The sequence below is a fragment of the Pogona vitticeps genome, chromosome 9 (assembly GCF_051106095.1).
Source record: "Pogona vitticeps strain Pit_001003342236 chromosome 9, PviZW2.1, whole genome shotgun sequence".
Taxonomy (NCBI): domain Eukaryota; kingdom Metazoa; phylum Chordata; class Lepidosauria; order Squamata; family Agamidae; genus Pogona; species Pogona vitticeps.
Window position 1 is genome coordinate 23,630,500 of NC_135791.1, and position 21,161 is coordinate 23,651,660.

Below are 21,161 nucleotides of genomic sequence, written 5' to 3' on the forward strand. Positions count from 1 at the left end.
AAAATGACTGTTCAAGAGCATTTTAAGGCGATTTTGGCATGAATATTTTGGATTTCGACAGGAATATTTGGGGTTTTCTACGACTCTTCTACCAAACCTTAAAGGTAAAGGTTTTTTTGGACTTTGCCTTTTGTTTTTCTAGATATACTATTTTTCGCTCCATAAGACGCACCTTTCCATAAGACGCACCGATTTTTTAGGAGAAGAAAACAGGAAAATATAATCTGTTTTCTTCGCTCCATAAGATGCACAGACTTTCCACCCCCCTGTTTTGTGGGGAAAAAGTGAGTCTTATGGTGCAAAAAATACAGTCTTTCAATATGCAATATAAGAAGTGGCCACTAGATGGAAGAACAGAGTTATTTCCCTGTAAGTACAACTCCCACCATGGTTTAACAGTGAATCTCCACATTTTCCTAAAAAATAGTTCACTTGTCTTAACTATGCAACTCTGAGGCATGGGGCAGCTTCAAAGAGCGAGGCTCTACTGCCTGTTACCTGTACGCTCATTTGAACATATGAAAGAGACGGAGTCTATAGGGGTTCATTTCATTTTATTTTGAACATTTTTATACTTCTTTCTTACAAAAATATATATATCTCAAAATGGTGTGCCAGAAAACCAGACACAATAAAGCCAACCCCTGAAAAGAATAAAACATTAGTAATATAATTGAAAAAACAATCTGTTTTTTTTTTTAAAAAAAAAGCCGAGGTAAGTGTCAATGGTATAGCTAGAAAAATAATTTCAAAAATTATAAGAAAATTAAAGGCAAGCAACCCCTCAAACTGCCATCGGTCTGTTCTCCCTGGATTCATCATTCCCCAAAAGCTTCTGGCTCATTCAATGGTCCTAGTCTTGTTTCCATTACTCCTGGATTTCACCCCGTTTTTGACAGCACTGTTCTTAGTCTTTAGCACGTTGGTCTCTGCTGCTCCTGACAAGGCCTACAAGCTGGTGGAAAGACTTTATTTTCTCCCTACAGCTAAGAAGTCTTTTATTTGTGATTTTTCTACCCTACTCAGGGTAAATAACTGATTGCATTAGAGGTGTGACTGAAAAACAGTGTCAATGCAACCAGCCCTTTCTGATTAAATAATTTCAGGCCATGAAGTCGATTCCAACTGAAGGCAACTCTTTCCAGGATGGATCGACCAGTTCCATCCCTGATTCCATGTGTTTCCATGGCCAAGGCGGAATTCGAACCCAGAGCCTTTCTCTTTATCCATTACACCACACTGGCTACCTTTCAGGAGTGCTTTATCATCCTCTTTCAAAAGAACTGTGCCATTTGCCCAATACACAGGCTGGTTCCTCTCTTCCAAGACACAATGGAGAACCAAACGCCTAACTTCTGTCACAATGCTGTCCAACCAGCTATGAAGTACTATGAACACAACCCCATTTGTTGTACTGTGGGGTTGTGGCGGTCAAGCACCAAAACACTTCTCAAATCAGACAAAAAAATATGAGAGCAGTGTCATTATACCGGATGAAGATCCCACCTAGCCGAGAGTGCTATTTGGAACAGAGGACAGTCAAAGGCTCTTGACATACATAGATACGAAGACAGCAGTCCTTTACTATGTACTGGGGCATTCAATTCAAAGTTTTTCATTAAAACAATACAACACTGACTTTTTGTGAAAGAATGAATAATCAGTTTTTAAATTTCAGAATATTGACATGTAAAATGTCTCGTGCGTGGACATCAAAACTCTGAAACCAAAATTCGCCACTTCTTGAAAAACCCAGTGGTACATTTCAGGTGGGATATGAAAGGACAGCTTTCTGCCCCAAATCTTCCCACCAATGGGAAGCTTCACATGGAAATAGAAGTTTCAAGATTCTTAAACTGTAGTCATCCTCTCCCAATCCAAATTTTGAAGTAAATTTTCAGGATCTCGAAAATTCGTTGGTTGAGTCATAGGATGTCATAGAAGTTGTATTGAAGTCCTAGTCCTTGACGGGTTTCATTCAGAATTATCTCGTCCAAAGACCAATGACTGCTGTATTTTTCCGCTTTGAAAAGAAGGTGAAAGACATGTTGGTGCTTCTAGTGTGGAAACGATCATATCTGGTAAAGAGATTTTGAAAGAGTTTTCAAATTCAGGAGGTCAACGCCTATAGACAACTCAAAGCTGACAGTGGGGTAGAAGAAAACACATGGACAATAGATAGACTTTGGGTCACTTTTAACTTTCTTTTAAAATGGTTCAATCAATGGTTGAAGGGTGGAATTTTTGGATATTCCTGGAGTCTCACACCCTACCGGTGAGTCCATTAGAGACCGGAGAAAGTGGTACTTTCGGACCAAGCAGAATCCTTCCGTTGAGTTGAGGGCCTGGCATATCTTCTCAGGAACTCCTGACTCACACAGCCTGATTTTTCAAGCAGGTCCAGGAATTTGTTCCGGAACTTGACGCCGATAAAAGCGTAGAGCAGCGGGTTGAGGCAACAGTGGAAGAAGCCCACAGCAGTGGTGATGACTTTGGCAATGTCTACTTTCTCCTCTCGCTCGCAATCCCGTTCAAGGATGTCAAGGTCGATCAAGGTGATGATGAACTCGACCAAGTGGTAAGGTGACCAGCAGAGGAAGAAAGCTGCTACGACCGCAAAGATGACTCTGAGGGCCTTGTATTTATGGAAGCCTTTGGACAGCAGGAGGGTGAAGATGATGTGGGTGTAGCAATAGGCCATGGCCAAAAACGGGAGAAAGAAAGCTCCTATCTGTTCGAAGAAGCTGAGTGTGATTTTCCAGTATCGGTTGGGAAAGTTGAGGGAGCATGAGGAAATTTTTTGGCGGGAATCAAAATCTGTGGACAAATATATAAAATCTGGTAGGGTGAGGAGAAAGCAGAAGATCCAGAGGGCCAAGGATAAGAGGTGGGTAGCCGACGTCTTGTTCCGCTTGTACATGCGGATGACGTGAACGATAGAGAGGTAACGGTCGAAACTGATGCAGACCAAAAAGAAGATGCTGGCGTAGAAGTTGACCTTAAAGATACCGCCTAGCAACTTGCACAGAAAATTCCCAATGATCGAGCCGTACAATTCCTGGATCGCCCAGAAGGGGAGAGTCAGGACTAAGAGAATGTCGGCAACAGCAAGGTTTAATATGAAAATGTCCGTCCGCGGGAGGGCTTCTTTGGCACGTAACAAGACGGCGATCACCATCCCGTTTCCCAACAAGCCCAGGAGACAAATCAGGCTGTAGAAGGGAGGCAGGAAGCTCTTTGCAAAGCCTTGAATGGGGTTGACGTTGCAGGGTGGGGCCATGCAGCAGAGGTCACTCCCGTTTTCGTAGCTGTAGGAGGTGTTCTCCAAATAATCGATAAGGTCTTCAGGCCGAAAAGTATCTGAATCCTGAAAGAAATCATGAAATAGGTTAGAGTTACATTTATTGAATGCCTCTATGACTCCTCATCACTGTGTTAAAGGCAAGCACCATGTTCTGCCCAGGGCGGCCTCAGATGTCTCGCTGCCTCTGCTGAAGGCCTTTCTCTCAGTCCCACCACCTTCACATATTTTCATTTCATTTGCACTGATGCTATTTGATCCTTCATTTGCAGCACGGCATCGTGTCTCTGTTTGCTGGTCTTCAATACACACTCGATCCAAAATGTTCATGAAAAACATACCCACACCCTTAATGTGCTTTAGAAAGTAATGTTGTAAAACGCCTGGTGGTATCTAGTTGTTGTGGGACGTGGTGGCGCTGCGGGTTAAACCGCAGAAGCCTCTGTGCCGCAAGGTCAGAAGACCAGCCGTCGTAAGATCGAATCCACGCGACGGAGGGAGCTCCCGTCGCTTGTCCCAGCTCCTGCCAACCTAGCCATTAGAAAGCATGTAAATGCGAGTAGATAAATAGGTACCACCATGGTCGGAAGGTAATGGTGTTCCGTGTCTAGTCGCGCTGGCCACATGACCACAGAAACTGTCTATGGACAAACCCTGGCTCTACGGCTTGGAGACAGGGATGAGCACCATGCCCTAGAGTCGGACACGACTGGACTCAATGTCAAGGGGAACCTTTACCTTTACTTATATAGTTGTTACTATGGGACGTTCACAGATTTTTAAAAAATAGTGTTAAGAGAATTAATTTGGAGGCGAGAAGGGAGGAATTAAGTCTACCTTGGGTTTTGAAAAGCAAAGTCTTCTGGAAGTAAATTTCAGATTTCCTCAGGTACATACATACAGACTTCCAATTATTATAATTAGTAGAAGTGTCCTTATTCGGTTGCTTTTAAAATACTAGTCCATTTATCTTGGTTCAATTTTCCATGAACAGAGCCCCATCCAGTGATATGTATAATTTAAAGGACCCATAAATATTTCCATTTCTCTTGTTCATTGCACCCATATATAAAAAAAAATTTCAAAATTAAATTCACTTTCTCTGGGTTGTTCTAGTAACACATGTAAGATTGCCTTTACAGAAAACACAGTTTAAAGGAAAACCACTCTCACAGACGGCTTTTCTCTGCTTTAACCTTCAGAGCTGACAGTATTTTAAAGCCCGGGGCTTCACTTTTTACACACATTTAATTAAGACGAAACCTCACTACGCTGAAAAGACCTTTACCGCCAAAGCACCAGCCCACAAATAAATCGTGACAGGTTTAGACTGTCAAATCTCTGGCATGTAGTTGTTCTATTCGTTGCATAACAGTATGAATTGGTTTGGGTTTTTTAGACTTGCAGTGTCTCAAAGTTGTTCGTTTCAACCACAGGGTATAAACGCAACCTTACCCATAAACCCAACATTGTTCTTTTCGAAGGTAGCAGCATCGGATGAGAGTTGCTATTTGCCCATCTTTATGGGAAATTAAACATTGTTAAATAGCTTTTCCAGGATTTATTTCCTAGCACTGCAAAGATTTATTCTCCCCCCTGCTAAGCAACTACTGTATAGGTCTGCAGCTCTTACATTAGCAGTTTTGAGGTGCATATGCTACAAACCCCCTGGTTTGTCCAGGAGAAACCATATATCTAAATAAATAATGCATTTTAAATGTGAGCCAGGTTGAAAAGTGGCCTCCCAGCTCCAGTATTTTAAATATTCCTCTGGCTTTGGAACTCACCATGATTGGAATTAATCAGATTTCCCTGCAGCCGGAAAGATAGCGATTGAGTTCTTAAGACGACTTGAAGAAACGCTTTGGTCTGGTTAGATGGTTATCTCTTTCGTGCTAGGCAGGAAGTCTGCGAGTCTTATCACATCATGAATGCAGCTTCAGAACTTTTTGCGTTCTGAAGATGATGACGGTCCTATTAGCGCATCTTTTAATCCAAAGCTTCAGCAGGCACAGCCTTGCAATGGCAGAGAGAAGGGGCCTCTGCCCATGGGCAGAGCGCGTTTTGCTCAGCTTTCAGGGACGACAGCTCCACCGGTGTATCTCTGGGGTTTGTGGCTCAACAGAAGTGAAAGCAGGGTGTTGTCTAAGTAAACCTCTCGGCATGAAGCATAGTGGGATGTTCTGTAAGTGGAATCCTTTGTAGACATCAAAGCAGTGGGAGAAGCCTGCATCAACATACTTAATTTGCATACTTGATGCCAAGAGTTGACAAACAGCTTCATCATAACGAGACTCCTAAATGTAGGGTTGTAGGTGCTTTTACACCCCAATTAGCCCCATAACAGAAGCCCCATACCTTGAGGAACGGAGAGAAGATGACATTTCATTCAGAGTCAACATTTAATAGAATGAACAGGAGTCATTGATAAAACATACATAGACACACAAAACAAAATTATAGTACATTTAAAATCTCCTTTATTCAGAATATTTGTCAGAGGGATTCACGATTCTTGCCACAGCTTTGTTTACCTCTTCTCAATAAGCCACCCCCCTCAGAAATTCTGGTACGTCTTTGTATGTATTATGTATTTTGTCTTTTTGATTCTGTACCCATCCTTTCTGTGCAAAATGCTGGAGGCACAATTTTTCAACATTCTTTATTTCTTACTCATTTATTTAAAATACTTCTATGCTGCCTTTCTCCCCAAAAGGACCCAAGACGGCTGACATCACTAAAACGGGATTTAAAAGCTTAAACACTAAGTATGCAGATATTGATAAAGAATTAAATGAGTGTTGTATTAAAATGGTAACGAAGATGAATCTTAAAACACATTCAAAACAACAGACCACAACTGTCCATTTAAAACCTCTCTCAGACCAACCAGTCATTAAGGAAAAGCCTGCCTAAAGAGAAAAGTCTTTGCCTGCCTGCGGAAGGACAGTAAAGATGGGGCCAGCTGGGCCTCCAGTGGGAGGGAGTTCCAAAGTCTGGGAGCAGCCACCGAGAAGGCTCCTCTCCTGTGTTCCCACCAAGCACCTCTGTGAGGGTGGTAGAGAAAGGCCTCCCTTGATGAACCTAATGCCCAGACAGGCTCATAGAGGGAGATGCAATCTTTGAAATAGCTTAGACTCAAATCGTTCTTTGCATTGCACCCTAAACAGATCGGCAGCCAGTGGAGCTGTTGTAAGAAGGAAGCGACACATTCCCTGTAACCAGCGCCAGCTAACCATCTGGCTGCGGACTTTTGGACCCTCTGGAGTTTCCGAACACTTTCCAAAGGCTGCCCCACGTAGAGTGTGCTACAGTAGTCCAGCCAAGATGTAACTAAGGCATGGACAGATCAGACCTCTCAAAGAATTGTAATTTTTTTAAAAAAATAGTTCTAAACACTCTTCTAACAACCTATGAAGAAACCTTATAGGAGAGCGAACTGGCATGGGTACAACAGGGAGGCCTGCGGTTCTAGGTTCGTGGACATCTTTTGACTTTGGAAAAGATGTAGCGCATCATGTCCTCTCAAAATGAGTGCTATGCAGGGCCGTCACAAACCACCGGTTTCACAGATGAAACTCCAGACAGAGAAGAGGATACAATTAACATGTTATGAGAAGCAGACCCGCTCTAAATGGAAAACGCTGCCCATTTTTAATTGCACACATTTTTTAAAAATCTGCCTTTGTTTTGTAATCGGCTATTCAAAGATTAACACAGCTTTACTTCCATGTCTGATTGCATAGGTGCATAGCTCTGAAAGATGTGTGTGACTGGAGGGACAATGTCATAAGGGAAGGAAGGTGACCTTTTCTTTAACAGGTGAGCTCCCTCTCGGAGTCAAGTCCCTTACCCAATAAACACGTATAAGACGCAGGTTGGGAGCAAGATTATATACTCATTTCAGAAATACGTACTGCTAGTTAAATAGGAAGCGTGGGAGACAGGAGAAAAAGCTTGCCTATCAGGGGAATTTTGGGAACTGTATTTCCTCCAATAGTTAACTTTCAAAAAAACCACCTCTATTTTTCTAGTTATTGGAAAACACAAAATAAAAACTAGGCCAAAGGGGGTAGTTTTATCTACACTGAGACTAGAACGAGTCAGAACAAAGAGAAAGTTTGGTTTTGAAGAAACAAACCCGTTTCTTCTCCTTGCTCAAATATTCAAGAGAGATAAGAAAGGATTTCTCAGGATATAATTTATTCAACGCATAAATTATGCATCTTTGGGCTTTCAAAAACCGATCTGAGGAAGGAACAACACCCGACGGTCAATTAACTAACAAAGTTGGGTGAAACATCAGCTGCTCCCATCTATTTTTCCTTCTTTACTTTTTTTACGCAAACAGAATATTTGCAAATTAAAAGTTCAATGTGAAAGAAAACAAAGGTACAGCCAGAACACGCTTTTGGGACCCTGAGATTCTTCACGTGTCTGTTAGTTCTGGAATTGACCAAACCTTTATTTCGTCATAATTGCAGCCCAGTTCTTTGGACACAGGGAGTATAGCTTCCGAATGCTGTTGTGATTTTACTCTAGAGAAATACAAACGGCCAGCTTTTGGCAGAGCTGAAGGAGGTGCTAAAAAGCAGAACCTCAAAAAAATCAAACCCCCTGTGAGGAAAAAGTTGTAGAGTTTACACCCTTTTTTTTAAAACGCTCAGAAAGTGGGAAGATGAGTAAGTGGGCAACACAACAGAAGTGTGTAAAAGAATAGCTCGTGTGTAGGAAAAGCATAAGGTGGGGTTTCTTTATTTCCTCCCTGATAAAAGTAGAATCCAGGGCTTTCCAAAGAAATGGGTTGGCTGGAAATTCAAGACACATAAGAAAGCGGGACTTCTCCACAACGAAATACAGTCCGGATGAAATTTGCCACCACAGTGATGGCTGCCATCTTGCGTGGCTCTGAAAAGCTACTGACCATGGTGATGCAACCTTTCTCTGGCTACCATTCATGACTGATGTGTATCATCTCATCTCCATGTTAGAGAGAAGCATCCATGCCTCTCAATCGGTGCCTTGCATATGACCCAGGGGGCTAAAATTTAGAGGGTGCAAACATTGGCTTGAAAAAGGGACAAAACACACTTACGGATATTTGCTGCAGGAAGGATGCGAATCTACCTGCCCAGAGGACATATAGCATTTGGGAGTTAGAAATCCTTTCCAACCTCCTGCATATATATAGATATATATTGCAAATGTTGATAGACTTTCTGCCCATCTTTGGTGTAGTATGAACTATGTAGCAAAATATAATACTTCTGCGGCTAGGCAGACGTTCCCCCTGTATTCTCCAAAATGTCTTCTATCGTTTCATCTCCGCACCTCCTCACGTCCTTTCACCCTCCGCTCTACTTCTCCCCAGTTGTGGTCGCATTTTGGAGCTCAACAGGAAGGCGAGAAGAGTGACACATGGAGGTTTCGTTTTCACACCTTCGTTGTCACCGGTAAGGCTAGTGAGTTTTCCGTCTCCCCAGCCCTCCCGCCCCCTGCCGTGCCCTGTGGTTTCTGAGTTTTGCACTTCACATTTTGCTTATTTAGCAAACAGGTGGAGGTGCCTCAGAAAAGCAGGCTTGCCAGAAGAAGAAGAAGAAGAAGAAGAAGAAGAAGAAGAAGAAGAAGAAGAAGAAGAAGAAGAAGAAGAAGAAGAAGAAGAAGAAGAAGAAGAAGAAGAAGAAGAAGAAGAAGAAGAAGAAGAAGAAACAAAAGCGCTGAGGCTTGCCAACCCTGTTGGCAATACAGTGCATAAATAACATTGGTAGAGGAACAGACAAAAGTATTGATATTGTGTGTGACATTGTTAGGTTCAGTAATTGTGTTGGCCAAATAGATGTGGGAGCCGAGCTGGCATCTGGGCTTGGAGTAGAGTTTTGTTCCCATCTCTGTGTCAATGTTGTGTTGTCCATTGCGTGTCAGCTATCCAGACAGAACTACCTCCAGTGCACACCTAACAGGCCATGGGACTATAGCAAGCCAACCTGGTTGCAACATCCAGTAAGAAATTTTAATAGATCTGCATTTTGCTGCTACCCAAACTTATGCAATCTGTCGTTGCTTTATACCCCAGTGCTTGAAATCAGGGTTAATATTCTAAAAATCATATTGAAAAGAGAGGCGGTCACGATAATACAAGATATGTTGGCCAATGACAGATACCTAAAGAAAGAGTAATAATAAAGATTTTTTGGGGGGTAGAGCCTTATGGCAGAACTCCAGTCGCTACCTTTTAAAAAGAACCTGTTCTGTTACTTTGGACCAACAGGAAAGAGTCCCTGATGCAAGACTAAAATGTAGTTGTTCCTTATTATCACTGTTATTTGCTACCTGTTAGCATCACTGGTGCAGCCATCAGAAAATCCGTGAAAAGAGTCACGGCTGCCCTCAAGTGGCTAATTCTGTTTAACGCACACTGAAATTACTGTGAACATAACAGGCCAAACCATCCTTGGCATTTTCTCCCCAAATAACTTGTGTGTCGGCAGGTCTGTTGTTTTGCCAGTAAGGCTGAAACAAGGCTGTCAGATTCACTGTTGTGACAAGAGACAAGAAATCGCAAGACAGACTTTTCAAAAGAAGAAGTATAAATTATGTATCACTGTGGTGGCGAATTTCATCCGGACTGTATTTCTCTGTGGAGAAGTCCCGCTTCTTATGTGTCTTGAATTTCCAACCAACCCATTTCTTTGGACAGATAAAAGTATATAATCAGCTTGTTTGTGTATGCTTTTTCGTTTTTTGACTTTGGGACTTTCTCAGACCCGTGGTGCATTTATTAAGTTATTCCATGCATCAATACAAAACAAAAAAGACCTGTTGGAGAACAGCTTTGTGGTTGATACTGTAAAATTAGAAATGGGCCAGAAAATTGCAGGGGGGGGGGGGGGAAACAGAATTCCATCTTCACCTGAAGGAGTAGGAGGACTTTACAAGATGACCTTTGTAGCTCAGGGCGCATCTCTATTGGGGACAATGAAAATGGCCGTCTTTATGGTTCTTTATCTTGAAATCACAATTGGAAAGGATGGCCCTTCCAATAGAAAGTTTCAAAATGAGTTATCTCCTCTGGCAACCCCGGTTCCTAGCACTTGGCCAACTAATTCACAAGGAAAAAGGTTTACGGGCTCATTAGCCATGACCGGACTCTGGCCATCTATTCCTCACCTGATAATATTGCTCTCCAGCCTTGATGGCCACCTCAACAGAATCATCTGGCTCAAAGGGGACATAGGAGGTCCGTTCCTCAGGCCCCCAGCTCTTGCCCGTATGGGTGTTGCATGCTATCTATGGCGCCTAGTGTTCATCAAAGCGTGGATTGAAGTGGAAAGCAATGTCATCATTTGTGGTCCTTGAGGTTAACTGCAAACCTGAAATGCAAGATGAAAGGAGCAGGTGAAGTGGAGAGGTCATGGCGAAATAATGGGGAAGGATATTTATCCTGGACATAGCTCCACATAAAGGATGTAATATGGTGCTGGAGGAGAGCTTGGACTGCCAGAAAGATGAACAAGTGGGTCCTAGATCAAATCGAGCCTGAACTATCTTTGGAGGCAAAAAGATGAGGGTATCCTATTTGGGCACATCATAAAAAGTCAGGATTCTCTGGTAAAGACAATAATGCTAGGAAAAGTGGAAGGCAGCAGGAAAAGAAGACAAAAACATATATGAGATTTACTCCCTAAAGGAATCCCCAGGTTTATGTTTACAAGAACTGAGCAGAACAGTTGAGGACAGGACATTTTGGAGAATGTTTATTCATAAGGTCGCCATAGGTCAGAGGTGATTTGACAGCACATAACACAATAAAGGGAGAGATAAGACAAACTCGGAGTCAGACACAGAAAGGCAAGGCGTAAGACCAGAAGAACAAGCATGGTGAATCCAACCAGAGTTTGACCTCTGAACATTTTTACAGTTTCACCAAGAGTGCTTGGCGGCCACGTAGATCACCCCTGGATCTCTTGAGATCCCATCCAGCATTCTAACCACTAGATCACACGAGTGACTCCCATTCGAACGCGTGCCCCCCAGGAGTTCTCAATTTGGTCCTTGAGCCAGATCCCACCCACCTGCCTTGCTTGCCTTCAACCCGGGAGGAGGAAAGACAGAAACGAATAAGGGCCAAGTTACTGCTGGAATCATGACTGGAATGCCAGCCAAGATGGCGCCGATGGCGGACGGGTAGCGCGTCTCTCCTCGCCGCGTTTTCCGCTGCCTTGGTCCGCCTCGGTTTGCCTCTTGGTTTCTTCTCTTTTTTTTTCTTTTTCTCTTTCTCTCCTGGCACTTTTGCTCTCTCTCGCTCTCTCATTTTTATTGTTTGTTTTTTATTTACTTATTTTATTTTGTTTTGTTTGCTCCCCCCCTGCTCTCCCCCGCATGCCCTGCTGGCGTGAACCAGGAGCCTGCGTTTCTGGCCGGGAGCTCGTAGCGGGGATCGGAGTTGGAGCTGGAGTAGGGAGAGGGCTCCTCCGGTTCCCTGCTGGGCTCGGAGGCTTGGGAAAGCGGCGGACGACGGTCTGTGTGGAGGCGATTGTCGGAGGGGGTAAAGATCTATGGGCTGGTGACGGACGCCCTGCCCCCCCCTCCTTGGAGACGAGCCTCGCCGCGCTGGTCGCTGGACGCGTCGGGGAGATCTTGCCACGGAGCTTTGGCGCGGTGGATGGTCGCTGCTACCAGCAAGCGCGGAGCGTAGGACGCCGGGTTCGCCTGCGGAGTGGTGGTGAGCGGCTGCCTGAAGGCGTTTGGGGGACCCTCGTTGCCTGGGAGGTGCCTTGCCTGGTGGAGTTGGCGGAGGAACGGGGCATCTCTTGCAGATTGGGGACCTTGGGGACGCGCCTGGACGGACTGCTGGACTTGGGGGTAGCTGAGAGGGTCCAGGATCCTGCAGCATCAGCGGGAGCTGGGAGGTCACCGGAGCGTGGGAACGCCGGCGCCATGTTGGAGATTCCCCCCCCAGCTCCTTCTTCCCTCGCCTGCTTCTCTGCCTCAGCCTGCTTGCTGCCACTTGATCTCCCCCCAATTGGATCCTTAAGGGGGGAAATGGCAGGGTCCAAGCTTTTTCCAGCTTGCTTACTAGCGCTTGTGACCCTGCCCTGTGTCCATACTGAGACCTCTGAGCCCGTTATTGTGATCTGGGACTCCGGCCGTGTTAACGAAACGCCATTGACTCCAGTTCTATCTAAAGGGTCAAAATCAACTGTCAGAGAAAAACAACTCTCGGCTATATGTGGGGGATAACCTTTGGGGGAATTTTGTAGTTATATTGTGTTCTTATTTTTTTTTTTAATTGTTAATATTTTTTGTTTTTTGTTTTCTGTTAGATTACTTTTGTATATTTTATAATTGTATATGTAATTTATTTTGGGTTAACTTGATTGTTTGCACTTACCTGTCTTTTTTTTTTTTTTTTTTTTTTTCTTGATATGGTTTGGAAGGCCTGCCGTCCCAGCGAGGGGCCCCAGAATATTTCTGTGATTACGGGTAGGGGGAAATATGGCGTTGGCTCCGTCCCTGCTCGTGTTAGAAGAACTAGGGACAGATGTTTAAAGGCTGTTCCTTGTTCTGAGACGGAGACCAGCCTCCAGTATCGAGGTAGCCAGACCAGCCTACCTTCCACTCTACGCCTGGTGTTGTTGAATGCCAGGTCTGTATCCAATAAGGCCCAGGTAATTCAAGACCTTATTCTGGAGGAGGATACAGACCTGGCTTGCATAACCGAAACTTGGATCGGCGGAGAGGGGGGTCCCCCTCTAGCTCTCATCTGTCCGCCCGGTTATGCTGTCCAACACCAGGGCAGACTGGAGGGTCGGGGGGGGGAGTAGCCATTGTCCATAAGTCCAGCTTGGAGGTCACTAGGCGCTCCTCGGTGATAAAGCCGGGTCTTGAGGCCCTCCACGTGTCTGTCGGGGCCAGGGACGGTATTGGGATCTTGCTGGGCTACCGTGCTCCCCGCGACCCAGCCACCTCCCTACCGGAGCTGGTGGACTTCGTCTCCGCGACACTGTTGGGTTCCCCGAACCTATTGGTGCTGGGGGATTTCAACGTGCGCGCGGGGGGCGGAGACATCTGGTCCAGCTCTTGAGTTCTTGGAGACCATGGCCTTCTTGAACATGTCCCAACATGTCAACGGTCCCACTCACGTGGGGGGTCATACACTCGACCTGGTTTTTTCTACCAATGGGAGCGAGAGTGGTCCGATGGTGACTGACCTTGAGTCGGTACCCTTGTCATGGTCGGATCACCACCTAATAAAGTGTACCATTAAAATGGCTCTCCCCCCCTGCAGGGAGCAGGGATCTATTGTTATGGTCCGCCCTCGAAGGCTACTGGATCCTGTTGGATTCCAGGATGCCATGAGAGGTGTTACGGCTGACCTGGCTGGCGCTCCTGTCGAGGCTCTGGTGGATGGCTGGTTTGCTGCCGCGACTAGGGCTGCTGACATGATCGCACCTAAACGCCCTCTCCGGCGCAGAGACCGCCCGGCACCCTGGTTTAACCGGGACCTCCGGGCGAGGAAGCGGGTCAGGAGACGGCTAGAGCGCAGGTGGAGAGGGGCCCCGACGGATTTTAATAGGATAGCTGTCAGGGTCGCTACTAACCTTTATCTTGCTAAGGTAAAGGCTGCTAGTAGATCATACCTCGCTAACCGGATAAGCGAGGCGTCCAACCAGCAGGCGGAGTTATTCCGTATAGTACGCGACCTTTCCGGAGTTGGTCCGGGTGATGGGCCTCCCCCTAGTTTTTCGCCGGACCAATTTGCAGCATTTTTTAAATCAAAAGTGGAGGCCATCCACCGGGACCTCTCTCCTTTTTTGAGTACAGTGAGTCGAGCTGAGATGTCCAGCGCTCCGTCTTGCCCGGTGATTTTGGACACCTTTCAGCCTGTTACGTCTGATACTGTCTCCAGGGCGCTTGATCGCTGTCGTGCCACCACCTCCTCTTTGGACCCTTGCCCGGCCTGGCTAATCAAAGCGGCCAGGCCGTTAACAACGGAGTGGGCCACGGCTATTATAAATGGGTCTCTCCTTGAGGGCAGATTTCCATCTGCCCTGAAGGACACACTCATTAGGCCCATTAGGAAGAAACCTAGTTTGGCGGCGGACGAAATTGGCAACTACAGGCCCGTCGCCAATGTTTCCTTCCTTAGCAAGGTAGTCGAGAGGGTGGTGGCCGATCAGCTTCAGGCGCTCTTGGAAGAAACAGATGCCCTGGATCCATTCCAGTCGGGCTTCAGGCCGCGCCACGGCACAGAAACGGCTTTGGTCGCCCTGTGTGATGACCTACTGAGGGAGGCCGACGGGGGTAAAGTGTCCCTGTTGGTCCTCCTCGACATCTCAGCGGCCTTTGATACCATTGACCACGGTATCCTCCTGGGGAGGCTCTCCGAGTTGGGAATAGGTGGCCTGGCATTGTCCTGGCTCCGTTCCTTCTTGGAGGACCGCCCCCAGAGAGTCCAGCTTGGGGAGAGGGTCTCGGCCCCGTGGAGCCTCAATTGTGGGGTTCCACAGGGGTCGATTATCTCCCCAATGCTATTTAACATCTATATGAGGCCGCTGGGTGGGGTCATCAGGGGGTGTGGAGCTTCGTGCCACCAGTATGCGGACGACACGCAGCTCTACATCTCCTTTTTGCCAACCGCAGGAGAAGCCGTCCTGTGCCTCCAGCGCTGCCTGGGGACTATACTGGAATGGATGCAGGAGAACGGGCTCAGGCTGAACCCGGACAAGACGGAAGTGCTGAGGGTGGGCCCCCCCACAGTCGGGGATTTGGGTAACTCCCTCTCTTTTGGGGGGGTGACTCTCCCTGCTAGGGATGGGGTACGCAGCTTGGGGATCCATCTGGACCCGGTGCTCTCCATGGAGTCACAGGTGGCATCGGTGGTCCGCACCGCCTTTTTTCACCTTAGGCGGATAGCCCAGCTGCGGCCCTACCTGGAAGTGGGGGCGCTCACCACCTTAGTACATGCGCTCGTAATCTCAAGATTAGACCACTGTAATGCGCTCTACGTGGGGCTTCCTTTGAGGCTGCTGCGGAAATTACAGGTGGTGCAGAATGCGGCGGCCAGATTACTTAGTGGAGTGAAAAAATTCCAACATATTTCGCCCACTCTGGCCGCATTGCATTGGCTGCCCATCAGGTTCCGCATCGACTTCAAAGTGCTAATGCTTACGTATAAAGCCCTAAACGGTTTAGGGCCTCGATACTTGGCGGAACGCCTACTCCCACCAAGTTCTACCCGGGTCACACGGGCGAGCCAGGAGGTGAGGCTGAGGAGCCTAACCCCGAGGGAGGCCCGGAAAGAGAAAACAAGAAATAGGGCCTTCTCGGCGGTGGCTCCTCGCCTGTGGAATAACTTACCTCCTGACATTCGCGGAGCTCCCTCGCTGGGCACTTTCAAGAATCTATTAAAGACCTGGATGTTGGGATGTACTAAACGGATGATCACTGAAAGGGATGATCGGGATGATTGCCTGCAGTTCACCTCCAAGCCCCTAGATGGCAATATCTTTTTTCACTTAAGCTCAATTTAAACAAATAATAACCAACATAAAGCTTGTAAATATGTATGACTAATCTAAAAACGGGTTATTAGTGCATATATGTATACCTGGCACTGGTCTCTATGCGTTTCCTGTGGGATGATGGCTGTATCTTTCTGATTTACGTGGGATGATGGGGTTATTAGTGCATATATGTATACCTGGCACTGGTCTCTATGCGTTTCCTGTGGGATGATGGCTGTATCTTTCTGATTTACGTGGGATGATGGGGTTATTAGTGCATATATGTATACCTGGGACTGGTCTCTATGCGTTTCCTGTGGGATGATGGCTGTATCTTTCTGATTTACGTGGGATGATGGGGTTATTAGTGCATATATGTATACCTGGGACTGGTCTCTATGCGTTTCCAGTGGGATGATGGCTGTATCTTTCTGATTTACGTGGGATGATGGGGTTATTAGTGCATATATGTATACCTGGGACTGGTCTCTATGCGTTTCCAGTGGGATGACGGCTGTATCTTTCTGATTTACGTGGGATGATGGGGTTATTAGTGCATATATGTATACCTGGGACTGGTCTCTATGCGTTTCCTGTGGGATGACGGCTGTATCTTTCTGATTTACGTGGGATGATGGGGTTATTAGTGCATATATGTATACCTGGGACTGGTCTCTATGCGTTTCCTGTGGGATGACGGCTGTATCATTCTGATTTACGTGGGATGATGGGGTTATTAGTGCATATATGTATACCTGGCACTGGTCTCTATGCGTTTCCTATGGGATGACGGCTGTATCTTTCTGATTTACGTGGGATGACGGGGTTATTAGTGCATATATGTATACCTGGCACTGGTCTCGATGCGTTTCCAGTGGGATGACGGCTGTATCTTTCTGATTTACGTGGGATGACGGGGTTATTAGTGCATATATGTATACCTGGCACTGGTCTCTATGCGTTTCCTGTGGGATGACGGCTGTATCTTTCTGATTTACGTGGGATGATGGAGTTATTAGTGCATATATGTATACCTGGGACTGGTCTCTATGCGTTTCCAGTGGGATGACGGCTGTATCTTTCTGATTTACGTGGGATGATGGGGTTATTAGTGCATATATGTATACCTGGGACTGGTCTCTATGCGTTTCCTGTGGGATGACGGCTGTATCTTTCTGATTTACGTGGGATGATGGGGTTATTAGTGCATATATGTATACCTGGCACTGGTCTCTATGCGTTTCCTGTGGGATGACGGCTGTATCTTTCTGATTTACGTGGGATGATGGGGTTATTAGTGCATATATGTATACCTGGCACTGGTCTCTATGCGTTTCCTGTGGGATGACGGCTGTATCTTTCTGATTTACGTGGGATGATGGGGTTATTAGTGCATATATGTATACCTGGCACTGGTCTCTATGCGTTTCCAGTGGGATGACGGCTGTATCTTTCTGATTTACGTGGGATGACGGAGTTATTAGTGCATATATGTATACCTGGGACTGGTCTCTATGCGTTTCCAGTGGGATGACGGCTGTATCTTTCTGATTTACGTGGGATGATGGGGTTATTAGTGCATATATGTATACCTGGGACTGGTCTCTATGCGTTTCCTGTGGGATGACGGCTGTATCTTTCTGATTTACGTGGGATGATGGGGTTATTAGTGCATATATGTATACCTGGGACTGGTCTCTATGCGTTTCCTGTGGGATGACGGCTGTATCATTCTGATTTACGTGGGATGATGGGGTTATTAGTGCATATATGTATACCTGGCACTGGTCTCTATGCGTTTCCTGTGGGATGACGGCTGTATCTTTCTGATTTACGTGGGATGACGGGGTTATTAGTGCATATATGTATACCTGGCACTGGTCTCAATGCGTTTCCAGTGGGATGACGGCTGTATCTTTCTGATTTACGTGGGATGATGGGGTTATTAGTGCATATATGTATACCTGGCACTGGTCTCTATGCGTTTCCTGTGGGATGACGGCTGTATCTTTCTGATTTACGTGGGATGATGGAGTTATTAGTGCATATATGTATACCTGGGACTGGTCTCTATGCGTTTCCAGTGGGATGACGGCTGTATCTTTCTGATTTACGTGGGATGATGGGGTTATTAGTGCATATATGTATACCTGGGACTGGTCTCTATGCGTTTCCTGTGGGATGACGGCTGTATCTTTCTGATTTACGTGGGATGATGGGGTTATTAGTGCATATATGTATACCTGGGACTGGTCTCTATGCGTTTCCAGTGGGATGACGGCTGTATCTTTCTGATTTACGTGGGATGATGGGGTTATTAGTGCATATATGTATACCTGGCACTGGTCTCTATGCGTTTCCTGTGGGATGACGGCTGTATCTTTCTGATTTACGTGGGATGACGGGGTTATTAGTGCATATATGTATACCTGGCACTGGTCTCTATGCGTTTCCAGTGGGATGACGGCTGTATCTTTCTGATTTACGTGGGATGATGGAGTTATTAGTGCATATATGTATACCTGGCACTGGTCTCTATGCGTTTCCAGTGGGATGACGGCTGTATCTTTCTGATTTACGTGGGATGATGGGGTTATTAGTGCATATATGTATACCTGGCACTGGTCTCGATGCGTTTCCAGTGGGATGACGGCTGTATCTTTCTGATTTACGTGGGATGATGGGGTTATTAGTGCATATATGTATACCTGGCACTGGTCTCTATGCGTTTCCTGTGGGATGACGGCTGTATCTTTCTGATTTACGTGGGATGATGGGGTTATTAGTGCATATATGTATACCTGGGACTGGTCTCTATGCGTTTCCAGTGGGATGACGGCTGTATCTTTCTGATTTACGTGGGATGATGGGGTTATTAGTGCATATATGTATACCTGGCACTGGTCTCTATGCGTTTCCTGTGGGATGACGGCTGTATCTTTCTGATTTACGTGGGATGATGGAGTTATTAGTGCATATATGTATACCTGGGACTGGTCTCTATGCGTTTCCAGTGGGATGACGGCTGTATCTTTCTGATTTACGTGGGATGATGGGGTTATTAGTGCATATATGTATACCTGGGACTGGTCTCTATGCGTTTCCAGTGGGATGACGGCTGTATCTTTCTGATTTACGTGGGATGATGGGGTTATTAGTGCATATATGTATACCTGGCACTGGTCTCTATGCGTTTCCTGTGGGATGACGGCTGTATCTTTCTGATTTACGTGGGATGATGGAGTTATTAGTGCATATATGTATACCTGGCACTGGTCTCTATGCGTTTCCAGTGGGATGACGGCTGTATCTTTCTGATTTACGTGGGATGACGGGGTTATTAGTGCATATATGTATACCTGGCACTGGTCTCTATGCGTTTCCAGTGGGATGACGGCTGTATCTTTCTGATTTACGTGGGATGACGGGGTTATTAGTGCATATATGTATACCTGGCACTGGTCTCTATGCGTTTCCTGTGGGATGACGGCTGTATCTTTCTGATTTACGTGGGATGATGGAGTTATTAGTGCATATATGTATACCTGGCACTGGTCTCTATGCGTTTCCAGTGGGATGACGGCTGTATCTTTCTGGTTTACGTGGGATGATGGGGTTATTAGTGCATATATGTATACCTGGCACTGGTCTCTATGCGTTTCCTGTGGGATGACGGCTGTATCTTTCTGGTTTACGTGGGATGATGGGGTTATTAGTGCATATATGTATACCTGGCACTGGTCTCTATGCGTTTCCTGTGGGATGACGGCTGTATCTTTCTGATTTACGTGGGATGATGGGGTTATTAGTGCATATATGTATACCTGGCACTGGTCTCTATGCGTTTCCAGTGGGATGACGGCTGTATCTTTCTGGTTTACGTGGGATGATGGGGTTATTAGTGCATATATGTATACCTGGCACTGGTCTCTATGCGTTTCCTGTGGGATGACGGCTGTATCTTTCTGGTTTACGTGGGATGATGGGGTTATTAGTGCATATATGTATACCTGGCACTGGTCTCTATGCGTTTCCTGTGGGATGACGGCTGTATCTTTCTGGTTTACGTGGGATGATGGGGTTATTAGTGCATATATGTATACCTGGCACTGGTCTCTATGCGTTTCCTGTGGGATGACGGCTGTATCTTTCTGATTTACGTGGGATGATGGGGTTATTAGTGCATATATGTATACCTGGCACTGGTCTCTATGCGTTTCCAGTGGGATGACGGCTGTATCTTTCTCATTTACGTGGGATGATGAGGTTATTAGTGCATATATGTATACCTGGCACTGGTCTCTATGCGTTTCCTGTGGGATGACGGCTGTATCTTTCTGATTTACGTGGGATGATGGGGTTATTAGTGCATATATGTATACCTGGCACTGGTCTCTATGCGTTTCCAGTGGGATGATGGCTGTATCTTTCTGATTTACGTGGGATGATGAGGTTATTAGTGCATATATGTATACCTGGCACTGGTCTCTATGCGTTTCCTGTGGGATGACGGCTGTATCTTTCTGATTTACGTGGGATGATGGGGTTATTAGTGCATATATGTATACCTGGCACTGGTCTCTATGCGTTTCCAGTGGGATGACGGCTGTATCTTTCTGATTTACGTGGGATGATGGGGTTATTAGTGCATATATGTATACCTGGCACTGGTCTCTATGCGTTTCCTGTGGGATGACGGCTGTATCTTTCTGATTTACGTGGGATGATGGGGTTATTAGTGCATATATGTATACCTGGCACTGGTCTCTATGCGTTTCCAGTGGGATGACGGCTGTATCTTTCTCATTTACGTGGGATGATGAGGTTATTAGTGCATATATGTATACCTGGCACTGGTCTCTATGCGTTTCCTGTGGGATGACGGCTGTATCTTTCTGATTTACGTGGGATGATGGGGTTATTAGTGCATATATGTATACCTGGCACTGGTCTCTATGCGTTTCCTGTGGGATGACGGCTGTATCTTTCTCATTTACGTGGGATGATGAGGTTATTAGTGCATATATGTATACCTGGCACTGGTCTCTATGCGTTTCCTGTGGGATGACGGCTGTATCTTTCTGATTTACGTGGGATGATGGGGTTATTAGTGCATATATGTATACCTGGCACTGGTCTCTATGCGTTTCCAGTGGGATGATGGCTGTATCTTTCTGATTTACGTGGGATGATGGGGTAAATAATTTCAACACTTATATGGAACTTCAATTTCTTCTGCTAACACATTGGACTATTTAGAATAGTATATATTTCTTGAGAAAATGAAATAGTCATTTGTGTGACTGAAATGCATTTATAGTGGGTAAAGTAGTCCAGGCCATAAACATTGTTGG

At 45.9% G+C, this 21,161-nt stretch overlaps 1 protein-coding gene across 1 annotated transcript; it reads right to left on the minus strand.

Moving 5' to 3' along the window:
* Positions 1–535: 535 nt before the first annotated feature.
* On the minus strand, positions 536–9,759 carry CXCR3 (C-X-C motif chemokine receptor 3). The gene is made up of 2 exons (XM_020812524.3): positions 5,089–9,759; positions 536–3,367 (listed from the first exon to the last, which is right to left on the minus strand). The coding sequence occupies exons 1-2, from the start codon at positions 5,089–5,091 to the stop codon at positions 2,285–2,287; spliced, it is 1,086 nt and encodes a 361-aa protein (XP_020668183.3). The 5' UTR covers positions 5,092–9,759; the 3' UTR covers positions 536–2,284.
* Between the last annotated feature and the right edge of the window lie 11,402 nt (positions 9,760–21,161).